This window comes from Centropristis striata, chromosome 19 (assembly GCF_030273125.1).
Source record: "Centropristis striata isolate RG_2023a ecotype Rhode Island chromosome 19, C.striata_1.0, whole genome shotgun sequence".
In the NCBI taxonomy this organism is placed as follows: domain Eukaryota; kingdom Metazoa; phylum Chordata; class Actinopteri; order Perciformes; family Serranidae; genus Centropristis; species Centropristis striata.
In genome coordinates, this window is record NC_081535.1 from 9,862,102 (window position 1) to 9,883,727 (window position 21,626).

At 38.4% G+C, this 21,626-nt stretch overlaps 1 protein-coding gene across 2 annotated transcripts in view; it reads left to right on the plus strand.

Moving 5' to 3' along the window:
- mmp17a (matrix metallopeptidase 17a) overlaps nt 1–21,626 on the plus strand; it is an 89,258-nt gene that overhangs the window by 57,312 nt on the left and 10,320 nt on the right. For both annotated transcript variants that reach the window (XM_059358363.1, XM_059358364.1), the window contains 5 exons: nt 14,037–14,213; nt 15,149–15,251; nt 18,095–18,177; nt 19,772–19,924; nt 20,485–20,742. In XM_059358363.1, coding sequence (XP_059214346.1) covers nt 14,037–14,213; nt 15,149–15,251; nt 18,095–18,177; nt 19,772–19,924; nt 20,485–20,742 — 774 coding nt within the window. The remainder of the gene's footprint in view (nt 1–14,036; nt 14,214–15,148; nt 15,252–18,094; nt 18,178–19,771; nt 19,925–20,484; nt 20,743–21,626) is intronic.

A 21,626-nucleotide genomic window follows, 5' to 3' on the forward strand; every position in this document is an offset into this window, starting at 1 on the left:
ACAAAAAGAAATCACATGCAGTATTGTGGAGTTATGGGCTGGCTGATGAAGCAAAGGTTTTCTCAACAAGTGTCCTGAGGGTGTAATCTTGAGTGAGTGAATTTAGCACCAAGCTAGAGTGGATATTGGCATACGGTTTATGTAATTTTGGAGTGACACACGTAGGCTCTTAAGCGAAACAAATGAGCAGTAGGGTTGTTAGAGTTTCAGGTTATTGGTTTTACTTCACAGTAGAGCCCCACAAAAAGGTTTGTTTATCACCTATGATTCAGAGTAGTTGTAATTGTGTGAGTAATTGTGGATTTGGGGTTAGTACATCATCTAAATACGACAACAACTTTGCAAATGCAACACATATGGTAAAGGTCCGATTTTGGTTGTCATGATTCTCCAAATCCAATTAAGTCAATTAGACTTTAAACTTAGATTTTTAAAAAAATTCTCAGCACTGACGGATATGCCATTGTTAGAATATTGAATCTTTATTCGTAAAGATTAGATCAGATCGGATCATTGGTTTTATTTACATTTACAAATACAACTGCCATATTTTTATTTTATTTATTTTTTTATCTGCCACACTCGAGCCACACAGTCAAATTTGTCTGTACTGTTTGAACAATGAAACTGGAAGCTAATTTGATCGATTTTCAACTTAAACTTAAAATTATGACACCCCTTGTTCCTCTTCTTACAGGGGACCCCCTCACCTTAAATAGTCTATTTAAAATATATATAGGCAAATTTCCTTTTACTCCATGTAAGCAAAATGGCACATTTATGTTTTGCTCCAGCTTCACACACACATGCAAGGATCAGAACGTTAAGCCTTGTCCAAATGACTTAATATTACCATAACTCAGTTTGGCTGCAGCTTGTTCAACATTGCAATACGAACTATAAAGAAAAATGTATACGATGGACACTTTTTTTGCCCAGCCCTATTTGGATGCATGAAGTCAACTCCATGGCAGAGAAATGTAAAAAAAATAAAAATAAATGAACATTGATTTTTCTTATTATACCTGCTGGTTGTGGGTAATTGATGTTTGTATTTTGCCTTTGTTTCTATTGAATTGCAAATAGTACCTAAACAGGGGAAGAGTAATTGTTACTGCCATGCTGTATATACCACCATCTGCCGAAAAGTCCCTGCAGCCAAGATATGAAGGGGTGCCAAAAGTTTGTGATATGTGGGGTTTGCCATTACCCTTCCTCTGTTTCCAAGTTTTTTTTATTCCTGTAGAGACTGAATTTCATGACTTGGCAGCTTATACCTATTTCTAACTACACCTCTTTCTCACCTCACGCTCAGACATCCCAAACAGAGTAATTCCTGCATGAAAGATGGATCCATGAAAAAAACCTGACATGAATACCTCCAAAACTGGAAGCAAAACAGAGAAAAATCTGTTAGCAAGCAGTATCTTATGAAGCAGCTGCACTGACAATATGAGTGATTTTGCCACACAAACGCAATGACAGTAGGCCTATACATTTTGTGATTTTCAGTGTGTACATTATCCTGTGCTATACACTGTAAGAAACAGAGCTCAGTTACAGTTTATGCACCAGTACTTTATTTGATATTGCTGCATCCTGAAAAAGTTGCACTGCGTTTGCAAGCCATATCCAGGGTGAATTCTGGGAAACAAGCATCCAAGCAGGAAAATGTGTTAGTTAGCTTAGCTGTAACTGCAAGTTGTGTGTTTAGTGTAATGGGATGTGTTGTCACAGTTTCTGCTGATACGCTCAGTTGCATTGTATCCACATTTTTCTTATTATATTAAGAGTTTTGATCTCTTCACTCTGTCATTTTGTGTGTAGAAAGTTATTTTGCTTGTCAGGAAAAAAAATGGGGCCAGAAGTTCAACTCTGCTGCAAAAAATATATTCTATTTTGTGTGACCGGAGGTTGTCTAGTATCACAGATCTGAAAGATGAATTTGATTTAGCATTCTGTTCTCTGTAACTGAATTTGAAGTGTTGAAACAAATTCATAGTCTTTGTTAAAAGGAACTGCAGGTTTAACAAGGGAAATTGGGATAAATCAACTTAGATAACATGGATTTAAAAATATTTTTTGCACAGTTCTGGAGTCTTATTCAGCAATTTGTTTAGTAGTAACCAAATGCCAGTTAACAGGTTTCTGTTTAACTGTTGTGCACATGAAAAGTCTTCCATCAAGTCTTCCATCATGGTGCATTTTGAACTCATGTTATAGATTGAACCTCAAGCTGAAATGGAGTTTAGAGGGTGTGTGTGTGTGTGTGTGTGTGTCTGTGTGTGTGTGTCTGTGTGTGTGAGGCTGTCCATCGCAGCTGGTGAGTCTGTGATGGGGCCAGGACCTGCGTTGGTCTCCCTCCTTTGTTTTGCGCTGTCAGGGCTGTGAGCCATATGTTACAGGACAGCAGCTCAATCTGCTCCAATTAGACCTCCCACTGGGCCGCAGCAGTGGCAGGACAAGCAGAGGATGCCGTAGTACAGCCTGAATGCAGGAACAGCTGCATAGATGTAGGTTTTCTTAATGGGAGCAGGGCAACGAAGGAGGGAGCGGTCAGAGATCTGACCCCGTCTATAAGACTGTAATTTATTTCTAGCTGTGCTGTAACAGTCTGCCTCTATCCTAGTGCTCTCCAAAAGACTGTCATCCACAGGTTATAACAATCAGTAAGCTTAAGTAACAACTGTATTCAAGACACTTGTACTGGTAAATAAATAAGACAAGAGTGGACATTTCCTGCTGGAACTTAACCCTTAAATAGGGCACTTATTGAAATACTTGCAAAAAATACTTCCAAAATTCAACCCTAGAGAATATTGGAGGATATTACAAATGTGCAGATTTATGAGATTCAATGATGAGATCTGCGAGAAAAAAGTCGCTTTTTCCCCCCACTTTTTTCTCGTAAATCTGCAACTTTTTTCGCGCAGATTTGCCATTTTAAATCTCATAAATATGCAACTTTTTTTCTTGTCGATTTGCCACTTTTATCTAGTAAAGTAACTTTTATCTCACAATATTACCTCCCCAGCCCCGGGTTTGTATTTTTATTTTTATTCATACTTAATATGCCCTAATATGCCGTCATAGTCAAGTTCTCCTCGTCATTGAAGAATAACTCTGTTTGTACGGCTGTTTCTTGCAGATTTTTTTAATTAAAGTTTTCATTTTTACATTGGAAGTCAAGGTCAATAAAATTAATATTATTATATTATTATCATACTGATTGGTCAGACGTCATGGTGTCACCATCTGTGACATAGCCTGATCTTTAGCCTTATCTGATTAGCTGGAAGAAATCCATGTGGTTCTACGACCTCACAGAGAGACATGGGGACCCCATTTTAGAAATCTGCTGAAGTTACCAAATATAGTTCTTCGCCATATTAAAAGGGTTAAGCCTCTTTTTGAAAACTGAGAGGGATTCAGCAGATCGTATGGAGTTTGTGGTGGAACAACCTTCCAAACTCCATACGATCTGCTGAATCGCTCTCAATTTTCAAAAAGAGGCTTAAGACCGCTCTTTACTGATCACCTATACACATAATCAACACACATTACACACACACAAAAAATAATAATAACAATGAAAAAAAACCTGTACTTGCGTCCCAAAAACACTTACGTCCTAACAGGAATCAACGTAATATATGCCACTTATTCTTGCTTATTCTTGTGTTGTTTCTTGACTTCATCCTTACGTATGATCTCTCAAATGTGCGTTGCTTTGGATAAAAGCATCTGCTAAATTACATTGTAGATTGTAGACATTTCCCTTTGAAATCAATATAGCAGGATGGTCAGAGTGGCAGCCATTTTTTGTGTACTGTTGGCTTAGCAACCCATTGTAGCTGGCTAACTTCTGTTTGTGCCAAATTGTGGAGCCATTGAAGTGAGGTTTTGCAGTGACGACCAAGAGTTTTAAAGAAAATGTAATAACTTAATGCTTCATCCACACACTCCTGTCCATGGATGTATAGGTAAGAGAACTGGATCCAGCATTGGAGAGGGGGCCCCATTTATTCCTATGAAAGTTGTTGAGAGGCGTATGAGGCCGAAAACTTTGGACTTTGGTGGATAAAAAATACCTGGATCTTTTACGCCTGTTCCACACTATAGAGCAAGCACACTAGAGACTTCCACCAGTTAACTTGAATTGGGATAAAATGAATTGTACGGCTCTTCTAGCCTTTCCAAATCTAATCAGACTGAATTAATCAAATCCTGATAGTGAAACAAGTCGTTTCACTTGGGTTTGTGACATTTGCAAAAATGTATCCGCTGATCTACAGATGTCTCCTTCTGAATGTAAGTTGTTTATTATATGGAAAATAACTACATTTTTGTGTGTTTTTTCTTTGAAAAACAGTGACATCATGTAATCAAACTGGTATTTAAAGGGTTAAAATCATCAAAATATTTGAATGTTTGGTAGTTTTGAGCAGGTCGGAAGTTGTTTAAGAGGTTTATGCAGAAAAAAAATAGAAAAAAATATTAATCTGTAAAGTTTTTATAGCATTTTTTTGTGGACATTTTCAGCCCCGAAGGGTCTGAAAGGTAAGTCAAATTTTGTACACAGTGTATTATAGAGCCATTATAAAAATTGAAATTAGAATTTTCAAAATATATCAAGACAAAAAACCTTCCAAAAATAATAAAAAAATGTCCACTGATCTACAGATGTCTCCTTCTGAACGTAAGTCTATGGGAAATCACATTGGAAATTGTAATTCCACCATTTGGCCACTATATAATTTATTCATTTATTCATCATTCTTAACCGATTATCCCGGCTCAGGTCACGGGCGGCTGGGGCAGACAGATCCCAGCTGACATTGGGCGAGCTGCGGGTTCACCAGACTATCAGAGCTGACAAAAAGACACAGACAACGAATAATTCTCTCATTCACACCTATGGGAAATTAAGAGTCACCTATTAAACCCAAGCTGCATGTTTTTGGACTGTGGGAGGGAACCAGAGGACCTGGAGAGAACCCACGCTGACACAGGGAGAACATAAAAACTCCAGAGCTGCATGCCAAATTCAAACCTGTGACCCTCTTGCTGTGAGGTCAAAGTGCTAACCACTATACCAGCGTGTAGCCTGCCACTATATCAAATTGGCTTCAAAGCCCTGAGCTCTTGGGTGCTTACAACACAGGAAAGTGCATTACGATTGACAGTTGAGTGATTTAACTCTCTGGGCCTACTCTAATATACTACCCTTTCAGACCCTTCAGGCTGAAAATGTCCACTTACAAAAAAATGTGATAAAAACTTTACAGATTCATATTTTTTTCTACTTTTTTCTGCATAAACCTCTTAAACAACTTCCACCCTGCTCAAAACTACCAATGTTTAAACATTTTTGGCATTTTAACCCTTTAAATGCCAGTTTGATTGCATGGTGAAAAATGTAGTTATTTTCCATATAATAAATCATTTTTGGTTGATAGTTTTGATCAGGACTGAAGTTGATTAAAAGATTTAACCCAAAAAAGTTTGAAAAAATATATATATCAGTAATATTTTTGTTGCGTTTTTTGGAAGTGTCTTGAAGTGACATGTCTGCCATCAAGTTGCCATTAATGGGTTTTACATCTTAAATCTGACACTACACAAAAAAACTAAAAATGCATCCAAATCAATTTTGTCGCTAATCTTTGACATATCCAAGGCTGTGATAAAAACAAAAACAAATGCCCCAGCCAAAAAATATTTATTATATGGAAAATAACTAGATTTTTGTGTGTTTTTTCTCTGAAAAACAGTGACATCATGTAATCAAACTGGTATTTAAAGGGTTAAAATCATCAAAATATTTGAATGTTTGGTAGTTTTGAGCAGGGAATCTAAAGTTTTTATAGCATTTTTTTTTTTTTTTTTTTTGGAAATGGACATTTTCAGCCAGAAGGGTCTGAAAGGGTAGTACATTTGTACACAGTGTATTATAGACCCATTAGAAAAATTTAAATTTGAATTTCAAAATATATCAAGACAAAAAACCTTCCAAAAATCATGCCATTTGCAGTATCACAGCCAAAATGATTGCCAAAACAAAAGTGAAAAAGGACAAATATGGCTAAAAATTCCCTGAGTGGTCCCAGAGGGTTACATAGCTAAAACTAAACCTGAGAGCAGTTTAAACAGCAAAATGATCACCCTTTATATGTTTTTTAAGTGCTTATTTTAAAAACGATGTTGATTTTGCCTGTCATAAATAATTCAGGGAGACTGAAGAATGATGGTACCCACTGTGCTTAAAAAATGGGTGTTTTCTGTGAATCATCATACCTGGTTGGACGTTGCTGTTATCAAGGCTGCTTCTTTCTTCCTCTGCACTAAAACCTCTCATGGGTGAAATTCGCATCCAGTGTATCAAACTTTTTCATCTGTAAAGCAAACACCGACTGCTGTTTTGAACTGTTAAATCTTTTGAAGACTAAAAAAACTGTCTTTAATCAGCTCCCCAAAGATAGCCACAGACCTGGTGGAATTCTCTCTTCTTCTGTGGTGTTGGAGTGTTCAGCTCGCCTCCTGGATTATAATGCTTTGTCAAGCTGTGGAGTTTGCCTTCTCTCCCACTCCGAGGCTGCCAGACTTGTGCACTGAGGTGTGGGGGGAAAAAGTTAATTAAACAACTCTTAATTTCTTTAAGTCACACTCTGTCAGCCTCACCTTGCTGCTATCTCACAACATCCTCCCCCAGCATCATCAGCTTGCCTCTAAGGCATAGCTAATGTCAGTGTCACTGCTTCTACGTGTTGTTTGATTGTAAGACGGCAAACGTTAAGTCCTTTCCTGCCTCAGCTCTCTTTACACAAAGCTATCAGATTCATAAATTGTTGTTTATAGCAATTTTTATCCAAAGCATGCTAATCCCTTGAGAAGATGTAAACTTGTTAGGTCAGCCCAGAGGGTGAAACGTGGATGTTGGTGCTTCAGCAGATTGTAGAGCTATGTAATCGTCTTTAGAAAAATGAACCTTATCAGACAAATTCGTAGCTGAGTAATTGCCTTTGCTAATTCCCTTCCCCCATCTCCCGGTGCATTGTTCTCAGCGGGACCCTAAATCTGGGTCCGCCAAGGCCATCTTCTAATGTGTATGATGATGCTGAATAGTAGAATATTAAGCACCACACTTAGCAGACCAGTTCACCTCCTGCTGTGTGATTGATGGCTCCGGCGTCCATTAGGAGTGGTGAGAGGAATCTTGGTTAGATCAAATAAGTAGAGGTCTGGTGGTGCTGTTTTTTTGCTTTGACAGGCAGCAGATTGCTTCTATTAATTAGCACTCTGCCAGGAATCTGCTTCTGCAAACTGATTACCCTGACTAAAACAAAAGCATCATTAAGCAGGTGAATTTTTCATGACATTCAATTTTATATTTGGTGTGTGTGTGTTACCGTGGTGAGCATGGGTCTTTGTGTGTACTGTTTATGTCTCTATGAGGATGCGTTCCTTTTATTAGAGAGAATAAACACTTATTAAAAAGAGACAATGGTAGGCAGATTGTATTGTTTAATGCTACTTTATTATCATTCATATAAAGTTCTTATCAGATGATTTAACCGAGTGTCATCCTCTGGGTCTGTAAATGGGCCATCAGTGTTTCTGGTTTCTTAAAAGTCATCCGTGTGATATTTGGGAGAAACAATTAAGGTTATGGGACCATGGAAAGATTAGAAAAAGAAAACAAAGCTGTCTTTGTCTTTCTCTCTCCCTCTTTCTTAGAGGCAAATAGAGGAAGTTGTTTAGGAAAGTGGTGTTACAGCATAAAAAACAAAGGACAAGTTACTGTATACATTGTGTTATTATGTGTTAGTTATGTAGAGCATTACTGGAAGTGTAATTGAAAGGTTTGTCTGTTTAAAGGTGCAATGTATAATTTTCAGTGGTGGAAGAAGTATTCAGATCCCTTACTTAAGTAAAAGTTATAATACCACGCTGAAATTACTCTACTACAAGTAAAAGTCCTGCATTCAGAATGTATTTAAGTAAAAGCACAAAAGTATCAGCATCAAAATGTACTTAAAGTATCAAAAGTAAAAGTACTGGTTATGCAGAATGAACCCACTCAGATTGTTTATGTATTGTAAACATATTATTAGATTATTTGTATTGATGCTTTTTTGCAAGTAGCATTTTAATTTTCTCAAGATAGGGCTCATTTGAAATGCTTAATATACTGTTATAAGGTTAAATAAAAAATAAGAAAAACATTATCACTTTACATTCATCTTGATTTTCATGTCAAAAGCTGTCAGCTAAATGTAGTGGAGTTAAAAGTACAATATTTACCTTAAAATGGAAATACCCAAGTAAAGTGCAAGTACCTAAAAATTTTTACTGACTTCTTAAGTAAATGTACTTAAGTAACATTCCACCACTGATGATTTTAGAGGGAGGCATTTCACTAAATAATAAACCTTGAAATGTCCTCAAAAATATAATGATATTTCTTACGTGGAATGAAAACAGACCCTTTGTATGTGGACCAATTTTGCACCAATATAAAATGTTTAATATTAAATGTTATATTATTAAATATCAAACATATTTTGAAACTATTATACAGTATCTAACATGGTTTTTTTACAAGGTATTACATAGTCAACCAATAATTGAGAAAACAAAGATAAAATAAAGAGCTTACAGCTGTGGGTCTCAGTGGCAGCGAAACTAAAGGAGCGGATCTAGCAACCTAATTTGCTCATCACTTTTGTTTCTGGCGGGCCCAGGGGTGGTGGGAGGGAGGAGGGTTTTTTGTGATATTGTGTGTTTTCTTTTGTTATTTTAAATTCTAATTTTCATTTTTGTTTGGTTTTGTTTTTCTTTTTAATTTTATACTATTGTGTTTCTCCTCGTTCTCATCTTCTCATTATTAGTCTGTCAGCATGTTTTATATTTGTTATTAAAATGTACTAGCTTTTTCAAAGTTTGGAAAATAAAATAAAAATTTGATCACAAAAAAATAAAGACTTTATATAGTTTCTAGATGACGCCAAGTACCATTTTCGCCATTATAATTTGAGTGAAAAATAGATGGACTGCTACAGATACATGCCAAGCATTATATCTGTTGGGTTCTAGTGATAAAGGTCGCTTGCCAAGAGTTTCAGCCTTCTTTGTGTTTACTGCATCACTAGCCAGAGGCTGTACCTTTAACATGATTGACAAGCCCTCAGGGCAGCTCTACTCATTCGTCCTTTCATGTTGGATTGAGGGCAGACTGGACGCCTCTTGAGGGAAAGTTGGCATTAGAAGGCAGAATTGGCCGGAGCTAGCTGGTTAGCATGCTCATTTCAGGAGATATCTCTGGAACACAATACTCACATGTCTTCAACAGAATGTCAAAACTATTACTTCACATTCTGTTAATAATGTAAGTTCATTTTTAATACTTATATGCTCTTTCCCTGAGTTTCACAACACCACGTTTCCAAGCTGATCCTGCCTGAAGAAACCAGACAATAACAAATTATTCAAGTGCAATACAGACTAGAAAGCAGGGGGAAAAAACAGCAAATACTGCAGCGAAACAATACAAACACTGAAAATAACAGGATCAAAATCCAGAGACGGTAAACAAACCACAAAGTTAGAACAGTTATGGACAAGAGGAAGTCTGAGTGAAACAGTGCCGCAATAAAGAGACTTATTCTCTAAAGTACTCTAACTTACTCTTTTGGTTTACCTTTCCTCCAAAATAAAGTAAATATGACATGAACTTATGAATTTAGTTCTGCCATCATCTGTAAAGGGGACACATATATCATTGTTAAAAGATGTCAGTGTTTTCCCGAGGATGAAATATGAGGCAACTCAGCCATTAGGTTGTGGTCACTCTTGTTAAATTTGAACAACTGTGCCAGTGGACAGACTTGCAGTATCAGCGGATTTATACAATATAAGACCGAGCTGTGTCCGTGTACCTTCAGTGGATAAACACATAAACACAAAGGTCTGTGTGTGTGAGCTGTTAGGGCTCACTGAGCATGCAGGAGATATCAGGAAGGGATTATACTCTAATGGCCTGTACTCATAATGACAGAAAATGCGTTCTTAAACACTAATTATTTCTTTTTGCCATAACTTTTACTTCAAGTAACAGAAGTTGAAACTATTATCTTAGTTTCCAGTGCTGATATTCAATTAAAAAGCCTAAAACACTTGAATTATTTATATATTAATGCATTGAAAACCTGAAATAAAAAAGAGTTGCACATAATACTGTCAAATTATAGTCAATTGTAAAGGGAACATGCATTTGTACAATTAGGATAGATGAACACAAGCAAATGTGCTGTAATCAAATGTAAAGGCCAACCTTTGAGCTTCTTGCTCTTGGAGGCCAAAGTAGTTGCATCACATCGAATCACAATCAAACGGAGCACTTGACTGTGCTGCATTCACTGCACAACAAATGATCCTTACCTGGAGCACTTGATGATCTGTACAAACTAAGATGATTTCATCACACCGGAGAAGATCTGACACAATAGAGACAAATGTTGCAGTAGTGGTACAACATGGAGAAACCTTTGGCTTTATATACTATATTTTTTGTTGGGGAGGAAGCTTTTTAAGATGTTTTGTTGAATATTTAGCACTGTCAAAATCAAGTTGACAATGATATACTGAGCTGAAGCAGATGAGGCAAACACAACATAAACTGATTAATTATGTGTTACACAATGATGTTCCAGGTCCATTATTCAATTTGGATTTTGCCAAATTCTCATTAAGTTCCTTTTATACTGAAAGAATAATAAATGTCTTCGCCATCTGAATAGGGAAGTGGAGGGAGACTGAGTGGCAAGATATCTTTGCCACAGCTGATTTTGCCGCTGAAAGGATTGACAAGTTTTAAGTGTTTCCCATATTGGATTTTAATAGAGAAATACAAGAGAAAACTGCATTAGAAATAGGTTGAAACTGCAGTTGTTGCACTGCAGATAGAAATTAATACAACAACATCAAGCAATAACATAAAATGTTATATACAGTGTTGAGGAGATATAGAATAAAAACAATACCAGCAACTCTAGCCTGCGACTGTTTCTGAGTACAACTCCCAGAAAACCTTGAGCAGACCAAGTTAAGTCATTGATTAAGGAGAATGTTTTTTTTGTTGCCACAGAGACAGCAGCTGCTGTAGCACAGTACGGTGCTGTTGTCCATTCTGTTCACAAGTTTGGGGAAAGGCAGATGTATTGATGAGGAGCTCTGCTCAGGGGAAGAAGCTGTTCTTGTGCCTTGCTGTTTTGGCTGCAATTGTCCCAAGTTGCATCCTGGAAGGGAGCGTTTGGATGATGTGCATTGGCGGAGGTTTGGTAATGATGTTGGATGCGAGCTTCCTGGGCCTGGAGTGGCAGATATTTTGGAGAATGAGGAAGTTGTTGGCAATGATCTCTGGTTACTCAATTATTTGTCTGGTCTGGTCCCATCCCGCGAGAGCAATGTTTTGTGTAATGGTGGACTGGACATTGGCTGTGGGCCACACCACAGTCATTGACCAGCTGCATGTACTCAGCTGTTCCATGAATCATAATCATCACATCTGATGGGCCTACTTAGTGCCTGAGTTATAGTGGTCCCAAAGGAAGATGGTACTCTCTAGGAACTTGAGATAGTCTACAGAATAAGAATCAAGTAAGGGAATCGAATCGAAGAGACTAGGAGGTGCGTAATGAAGGTGTTATCTCTTCAAAGAGTATCTTTATCTAAGTTTCCAAGCTGTCAAAGTTACCCCAGATTCATGTTGACTGAGTCCTCCAAAAACATGCTGGCCCCGTAGGCAAACTTCAGGGCATCCGCTAAGGGGAGTGTGATGTTTTCGAGGTAGCCAGACACATGTCTTTCAAGGGTCCTCTGAGATCAAAGCCACTGCATCCTGTGATCCTTGTTTTTGAGGACTGGGAGAATGGAAGGCAGGAAGAGTTTAGAGGTCTGGTAAATGAAGTAATTCTGAGGGGAATTTAGGGTGATAAAATAGCCGGTTAATGGCTCATTGGTGAATCTAGCAGAACAAAGATTGAACTCCTAAATATAAAAGAATTCAATAGTCTGGAGAGCTACACAAAAGTCCTCTCTGTCTCTTTATCTCCCTCTGCCTTCCTAAATGATACTGGTTCATCCACCCAATTCTCTCCGCTCCTGCTTTGTCCACAGGCATTACGTTCATTCTGTCAGCCTCCCATGGTCCGTGAATATGATGACATGGTACATACTCAGCTCTGAGTCCCTGTTCTCTCTCTTTCTCTCGTTCCTTTTGTCCACCTTTCCTCTCTGCACCATGTGCTCCTGTAGATTAGAGTTGGCATTTGCCTCCTGAATACCCCAGTTGGGTACTATAAGCACGAGTGCATGTCCCAAGCTGAGGCCAACCTTAGGTTAACCGAATGCAGACTTCAGCCTAGCCACCAAGGAACTATAAGCTAGCTTTACTCGACACGGCTAGCTGTTCATATTTTTGCAAATCTAAATCTCCAAGCCCCAGGTTTTGTCTTGCTTGGCAGAGTCAGACAAAGAATTTCGGAGGCTTTTTCTTTTCTTTCTCTTGCTGAACATAGAGGGAAGAATGCTTTAATAGCCTGCAGCCTCTTCAGGTGTCTCTCCGCACTCAGGTTTTGATTGCCAGCCGAGGGACTCTGGCAGTTTTACCGTAGTTATCTCACTACACCACATGCCTAACAACACTCAAAGCCTCCTGAGCTGTCTGTCATGCCTCTTAATTTCCACCATAAGCAGATGAGCTGCAAAAGGATAAAATACCTGAGCAGGGGTTTGGCTGGGTCAATTTAGGACACATGGTAAGTTGGTCTCATTGGTGGATGCGGCCAATTGGTCTCTCCAAAACCATTTATTTAATATATTTCATGTCCCGTTTAAAGGCAAACTCACTGTATGTTGAAAAAGGCATTCATTTAACCATTTGAACCAAGCAATTGGTCACAGATAAAAGGCAGCTTCCCAGTAAATCAGGCATGTCCAAACTGCAGATTTTTTGTTCCAACCAATTAGAGCAAACCTGATTTGAGTAATCAACTGTTTGAAGACTGAGATTAAATGATTTGAGCATTTTGTGCTCCTGCTTGGTTGGAAGAACACCTGCAACTTCATGTCTCTTCATGGAATAGTTTGGATATGCATGCAGTACCCCAAATCTACAACTAGTTTTATACACATAGCTGTAAGCCATTACATTCTAATTATTATCACATTTAGGAAAAATATCCCAAATCACCTTTTTATGTCTCTGAATTGGTGGGATTGGGCAATATCTACATCAACCCTCTGAGACCCGCAAAAGCACCAGTTATCCTGGCCGACTATAATGTATTTTAGAGGCTGTAGCACCATGTAAAAATTAGAGAAAAGATATTTGTGTGAAATGAAACTAGATAACCCAAAGAATCCACTGGTTCATTGGCTATCTTGTTGGTAAAGGGGCTAAATAACATTCAAAAGTTGGTATAAATTTTGTCGAGAGAAAAACTTGCATGGCCATGTTCAAAGGGGTCCCTTGACCTCTCACCTCAAGATATGTGGATTTCAATGAGTCGATGAGTCTCCCACATGCAGACATTCCCACTGTGCTAATCCCGTGTGGTTTCAGGTAGAACTCACACAGTTTTTCTCATGCAGTATAAATGTGTTGCTCTTCCCTACTCTAACACGTGTATATGAACCTGCTATCTTCCCCTACATATATACTGTCCTCTCCTAAGACAAAAATGTGTCTATGTGGGTCCCTAAAGCACATCAGGTTTTTCAGAAAAAGTCAGATCTAGCATCTACAACCCATTTTCACACACAGAATATTCTGTATTTTAAAAGAAAGTTAAGATTAAAACTGCCGTGACCCAAATTGTGAAGTTGCCACAGTTCAATGAGATTTCACATGCACTGTTTATAATATCTGCTTTTACCCTGTTTGTACAGAGTTTTGCTTTCCCTTTCTTGTCATTTCTGCATTTAATACATTTTTAACACATTTTTTTAACACTTTTTCTCTCCGTCTTCTTCAGACTCTCACGGGATGGATCTGTTCGCGGTTGCAGTCCATGAGTTCGGTCACGCCATCGGCCTGGTCCACACCTCAGCCATGGAGTCCATCATGAGACCGTACTACCAGGGTCCTGTAGGAGACCCTCTGAAATACGACTTACCCTATGAAGACAAGGTCCGCGTCTGGCAGCTCTACGGTACGAAGGAACATGTAGTCAACTTACTGTGTGTTGTGTGTGAAAGAGAGAAAAGGGGAAGTTAAATTAGTTGAGTTTCCATCAGAATTTCATTAATAAATCTGCCTCAAGTATTACCCATAAAAAGGGGCACACGTAAAAAATGGTATTTCAGTAATTTATTGTTATTGGGGAAGATGTTGTCAGGAAAAGAAACGGTGTGGTAATTATAAAGGGAAGTCACTGTAATTTATTCATTATTACAATCAGCCTTTTCAAGTATTCCTAAAGTACTTACTGTTCCTTCCTTTTCTGCACCTCAGAATCCTGCTATAATTGTTTACACTATTGTATAATTATAAACATGGAATTCATGCTAGACCACATACTGGCTAAATTAGCTCTTTATTTGAGTCCTCAGGATGTTTCTGTGTCATCAGTGCTGTAACATCTCCAAGTGTGTGTATAAACATTGTGGAGGCATACACTACTATTTTCACTGAATCTCGCTCTACTCCACCGACCATGACTCAAGAGGCTCTGCTGTAATTATGTATGTTTCCCGGTGTAGTGGTGGAAACAGCCGTTTGCTGCTGACAGCTCAGCAGATGGAAGGTACAGAAGCCTCCGTGTGAAGAAAGCAGCAATTGATGAGCTCTGTAGAGGAAGCTTATTGATTTAATGAAAACATGGATGGAGTTAATTGGGCCTCATCATGGCATGTGACACCCTTCGCTAGAGGGAAGCTATAGGAAGTGGCAGTGTGAGGAAAGAGTGATGAAGTATGTGAGTGAACAAGAAATTAGTGCAGAATCACGCACAGTATGTACCATGTTATTCAGTACAATATAGGGAAATTGTAGCATTGCACAAGAACAGCAGAAGAGCAAATAACCAAGAATTAAAAGAATGTGATGACATATGTTTCATATGTATTTGATATGACGTCTATATAGGTGTCAGAGACTCGGTGTCCCACACCAACCGACCAGGCAACCCCTCTCAGACGGCTGAACCTCCTGTCCTGCTGGACCTTCCTGAAAACCGATCAACTCTCATGTAAGTAGAAGATGTCAAGATACTTGGAATCTTTCTTGTGCAACAAAAAGATCAACTGTTATGGTACTATACTGCAATAAAAAATCCACTTCGGCCTCTATAATGATCCCTCAGTATGACGGTTTCTCAATTTCAATTGTAGATAAGAAATGTATCAAATTTAGTTGTCGATTTGGGTGTTCAAAACCAAAAGCAGTTGATTCTCCCAACATAAGTGAAAACCCTCCTTTCTCTGAAGTTAGTAATGTGAACAATGAATATTTGAATAATTATTAGAAGGCAGATAGCCAATGTGTTAGACAGGCCTAAAAGAGCGTGTTCTCACAGAAGTGATTTTGTTTAGGCTTTGTAGCTCAAAGATACACGCCTGTAAGAACAACACACACACACACACACACACATTGTGTATCACAGCCTTCGAAAAAACTTGAACAGCTGTTGGCCATTCCATTTCATAGGTAACTGGCCAATTGAATTCGGTTTGCGTGTAAGTCCAACTTCTTTAGAAGAATGAAAATGTGAATCATTACAGAAATCGCGGCCCATTCTGACTGGGGTACTGAGAGCTGTGTCAGTCTGAGTCCAGCGCTGCATAACTTTACCTGTGACCTGAATAAAGCCTGCATTGACACCAGTCTTATTCTCCGGTGTGTGTTTACTCTTGGGCTTCCAATCTACAAACCTGAGAGACCTTTACACTATGCTACGCATGGGTACCATGCTACCTCAAGTGACTCAACAATATGGCGACACATATTTGCATTCATCATGAACAAATAGATTTGATTGGAGAAAAAAAACATTGACACAAGCAATTCTTCAGCCCTCAATGATCTGGCTGCTTTTTGCAGGTGAAGACACTCAGTTGTTAGAAAGTATCTTTACAGATATCTAGCAGCTCATCTTGTATTTGTTACCAATGGATTGGTGAAATACAACACTACTTCCCAAAAAATATTGCTGTGTAAAAGATAAATAAAACTAGAATGCATCAAATTCAGAATTGAGTGGATATTTACCAAAAACTGTTTTTTAAATTTGTCTTCTGTCATAATAATCTTCGTACAGTTTCACAGAATTAGAAAATAATTGCAGCATGTTTTATTTACGTCTTGGACAAAATCAATCAAAATCGAATTGAATTGTGGATTTGGAGAATCGCAACAGCCCGACTCAGAATATCTGTCTATTGTCTTGCATTGTTTTGTGGAAGCTGATGTTTTCAACTCATTCTGTAAATCCCATTCACCATGACACTGCCTGTACTGTAACGACCAGAGCAGTGCAGCAGAGAGGAGTGACAGTAAAATGGGATAGACAATGGGACAATTTTGACAACAAAAGTGATGCTTGTGCCACATTCAACTAAAGAAACATCTAATTGAATAAGTGCTACTTTTTCATTTCATGGTTTGAGCTGGACACACTCATAAACTTCTGCAAAAAAAACACATACACATTTTAACAGTGTTTTTCTGTTTCCAGCCAATTTAAAAAGCTATATTAAAGTTAGGGCAAAGTTCAGATACTTCCATAAGATTGCTATATTGTTGATGGGCCTCATACAGTTGTTATTTATTGCAGGTCATCTGTATAAGATCTCATTATAGAGAGATTTCTACTTTTCTGACGGTTCCCTGCACATAAGCATAATGATATTGTGATTGTTTTTTAATTTTCTTACTTTCTCTCCACTTCCACTGCGAAAAAATGTAATGAATCCATGCAGGAATACTCAACATTTATTGTAAAAAAATATATTTTTTTGGTGCTTGATATGAAGTCATGAGGTGCCAACAAAGCAAATTAGCAAAGAGGCCGTGAGTGAGCTCGGGAGCCTGCCCGTCTAATTAAGTAATTCCCTAAAGCAAGTTGGGCGGCTATCAGCCTGTAGTTTTTCAGATTATCAAGGATAATTAGGCTTAATTTTGTCCATTTATGTATTTTGAGCATACATACACACACTCAGATACACACACACACAAAACACCAAACACTAACCTTAAAGTAGCCCCTGGGAGGGCCAATGAAAGCCAAAACACGAAAATGTCTTCATTCTGAAGGTTGGTGCAATTCAAATTAGTTTTGGAGAACACCCACATGAGCATGCACACACAATTAAAACAACAAGGCAGCAGTAAGAAGGAGGTCTGAGCTAAACAGGCAGCGGTGGGATATTTAACCTTAAACTTTTTCTACCCACGTTCAGACTTCCACTCCCTTCATTAATCATTTCCCACTGACTCCATCAGGTCATGATGCGTGAAAAGCTGGATTAGGCCTGACAAGGGCACCAACGCTGACCACTAGGCAGTGGTGTGGTGTTAATAGAGCTCTGAATAGAGATCTTTGTTGGTATTATAAGGCCTGGCGGGCTCCCATTCTCAGCCCCGTGGTGCTAATGGCTTCATCATTGGCAGGCTGGCCACGTCAGTGCTTTAAATCACTTAAAAAACCCCGGGGATAAATGCACTGAGGGACCGCACCGTGTCAGTCTGATAGCTACTCTTCTCGTGTTTATCCTGGTTCCACTGATTCGTGCACATGCAGCCAATCACAGTGGAAATGGGAAATACGTGAACAAAATTTTAATGCACCAAAAGATCTTCAAAACGATCAACATATCTAATGTGAAGGAAACAACTATTAATGGATTCTTTGACGAATAAACGTCACTTTTATAAATATGTATCTTTTTAGATGATAGGTAACACATCAGAGCACAGAGACACCATTGTCTGTGGCGTTCAAAGATTTTAAGTGTCCAGTTTTTACATAAGAGGTTCCTTTTTTCCCTCTTTTCATAATCTTCTCTCCTCCTACTTTCTTCACATCTCTCTCAGGCTGGCGCGAGATGCCCCAGACAGATGCACCAGTCACTTTGATGCAGTGGCCCAGATACGAGGGGAGGCCTTCTTTTTCAAAGGTACGGAGTCACAAAGGGAGGAAGACAGATGCAAAGCTGCAGAGCTGCGTGGGAAAAAAATAAAAAAATAAATTAGCTAAATGAGTGGAAATAAAGGCAAATTAAAAAGTGAGAGACAAAAGGAGGAGAGAATGGGGTAGATGCAGACACCCGACTGAGCCAGTTGAGCCCTGCTGAGAGAGACTGCAGTCCAAAAATTACATCAGGCTTTCATGCTTGCCCTCTGGAGGAATGACCCCCGGCCTCCCACTGACAACAGAAACAAGAAGCAGACTTGCATACCTTAAGCTGCAGAAGTGCGAGCAAAGTATGCTGAACTCTAACTTGCGTTTTTTTAAAAAGCCTTTTTTAATCGTTGTTACGGTCATTTTTCCTTTTGAATGTTGTTTTTTTAAACATTTCAACTGAACAAAATGTAGATTGCACTTGAATTTATAGCCACTATAAGATATGGGTTGGTGTTGGCCCACCACACATTATTCAGTAAAAATCCTTGAAGGACATGACTCAGCCCATTATATTTTGTCTTTTGTCTGACACACAGCGTATGTTCTTTCAAAGAATGGTTCAACCTTCACTTTCAGTCATCCTTGAAGCTAAAATGTAATCACATGGGTAAACTCTGCTAAAGGTAAAGATAACAATAGACAAGCTGCAGAGGGAGGGAAACAACTATTGACTTTTGATTGATGAATTATTTTGTATCTACAGTTCAAGGTTCAGTACGTAACTTCTATTAAAAAAAATGTTTTTGTTATATTTGCTGAAACTCTCACTGATAATACATGAGACAGACACGCCGTGGAAAAAAAATCAGGTTCCTCTAGCTCTTTCTAGTGCACCTTAGACGGAGATGGACGGTTGGTTAGTTAGCTAACTAGCTTGTTAATTCCACCATGCTTACTGCTACACTAGTTACAGAAAATGACCCTGGCAGTGGGCCGTGTAGCATGAAAGCATGGTGGAATTAGCAGGCTAGCTAGCTAACTAGCCAGTCGCTAAATAAGTACAATTAAACGACTGAATACTTCATCCACACACTCTTGTCTGAGCTTAGGAGAGCCCATTGCTGTTGTCGCATGAGTTATGACTTTATTCGGCTCATTTTTTTTAAACCAATGTTGCATTAAAGCTTGGTGAAATTAGCAAGCTAGGTAACTAGCCAGCAATCCATCTCTGTCTCACAAGCAGAACTTGTCACTGCATCAGAAACACCTCCTGGCACTTCTGTCAGTATCTTGTAACAATTTTAAGCAAATACGGCAAAAGGTTATTATTTTAAACATGACTGACACGACTGAACTCTTATCCTAATTGAGGCCTTTCTTGAGTCAAAGAGTTCAGACCCAAAATAATCAACCTTAAAACTTGACTTTTCCATTCATAGAACAAGTTGTTGTTGTAAAATATCTCTACACAATGACAACCTGAGCAATATTAATATTCATGACATTCATTTACATCATCACTGTTGCACATTTTCTCTTGGGGAATTCATCAGGATTAACTAATTATAATGGCCACCACAGTCATTATTATTTGTTGTCAGCATTCTGAATGTTGCTGATCCTCTAAGCTGCCCTGTTCCTCACAGGAAAGTACTTCTGGCGACTAACAAGAGAGAAGCACCTGGTGTCTCTTCGTCCAGCTCAGATCCACCGCTTCTGGAGGGGCCTCCCAACCAATCTGGACAGTGTGGATGCTGTTTATGAGAGGCCTGGGGACCACAAAATAGTATTTTTCAAAGGTACAGTACCAAAACAATACATTTCAATGTGTATCAGATCTTGAAATTAGATATAAAAAAGAGTGAGCATCTGCAATCACAGGATATTATTTGCATCTCTCTGTCTTTCTTCTTTTTTCCTGCCACAACTAAGAAGTTCAAGAAAAAACATTTTTTTACTTTTGATGACTTGCAGGTATTTTATATTATGATTCATCCACTCTATAAAGAGGCAGGATGAAGAGAAACAGTTCACACCTTTCTTCCTGGGACTTTGAAGGAAATTGCAACTTTTTTTTTCTATGTGAGAGCGTAGATGAGTTATAAATTGAATTTAAAAAAAAATAGGTGCAGAAACAAGGGCATGTTTCACATTTGATATAAATTGTATAACAGCTTTCCTGGCAGAGAACGTTCTTCCTTGGCTGCCTAACAAAAAAAAAAGAATCTTTTTTTATTTTTTAAGAGTGTTGTACGTATCTTTCAGGTCTCTTATCTTTTCAAATGTATCATCTCAAGTGCATGAATGTAATGTATAACACTCGATTTTTAGGTAGATTTTCTTTGTCCACCCTCTTCAGGTCTAAAGTATTGGGTTTTTAAAGACAATATCGTGGAGGAGGGCTACCCTCGTCCAATCAGTGACTTTGGCCTGCCTTTGGAAGGAGTGGATGCAGCGTTTGTTTGGCTGCACAACGATAAAACCTACTTCTTCAAAGACAACCACTACTGGCGCTACGATGACCACCTGAGGCGTATGGACCTGGGCTACCCTAAAGACAGCACGCTCTGGAAGGGGCTGCCGCCTCAACTGGACGACGCCATGAGGTGGTCTGATGGTGAGTAACCTTAAAAGCACAGTATGTCAATCAAAACAATAACAAACAACAGATTTTGATAGCATTGTTAATTACCGTGGGATCATGGGAGTTGTGGTCTTCATTGTTAAACAACCATCGTTGCCTATGAAAATCTATCTGACATGACTCAGAAATTATGCAGAAATAATGTTCATGAACAAGTTCAAGTTTTATTAACATGATGTTTATTAAAGTTTATTAAAGGTAAGCCATTTCTTTCTAAGGACGGTAACATTACTAACAAGTAACATTAGCTAATGTAGTGTTCACTTGCTAGCTATAACTAACGTTATATAGTGAATTAAATCCTGGTGTATCAGTGTCAATCAAACTAAAAGTAACATTGTGAGGGTGTTTGACTTTGTTAACATAAAATTATATTACGCATTAGCTTGGTGGCTAGCATGACCCACTTGTTATAGTAGTAAGCTGGATCAATATTGAAACACGGTATCTATATATTAGGTTCCTACTGGACTATTGTGTTGCAAAATGGCATGCAATTTATGACCAAATGAACAGCAAAACATTTTTTGGATTACTCCGACTACTGCAATTCTGTGACATTGAATAAATCCACCCCTCGAGGCAATGTTTCTCCAGCAGTTGCAACTAGTGGGGTTAAAAGCCTTATGACAGCACTGACAGGAGACCAAATAATGCACTATAACCTTGAAATTAAATTACACATTTCCCCGGGTTTGAACATTATTGGAAACAGTATGCAACTCAGCGATTTATATAACATAAACGTACAACGTCTTGTAATTTATTGACATTTTAGTGTGGGAATGTTACATGTTATACTCTTAAAGTATGTATCTTTTGTTACAAAGACTTCAAACACATACAGAGGTGAGATA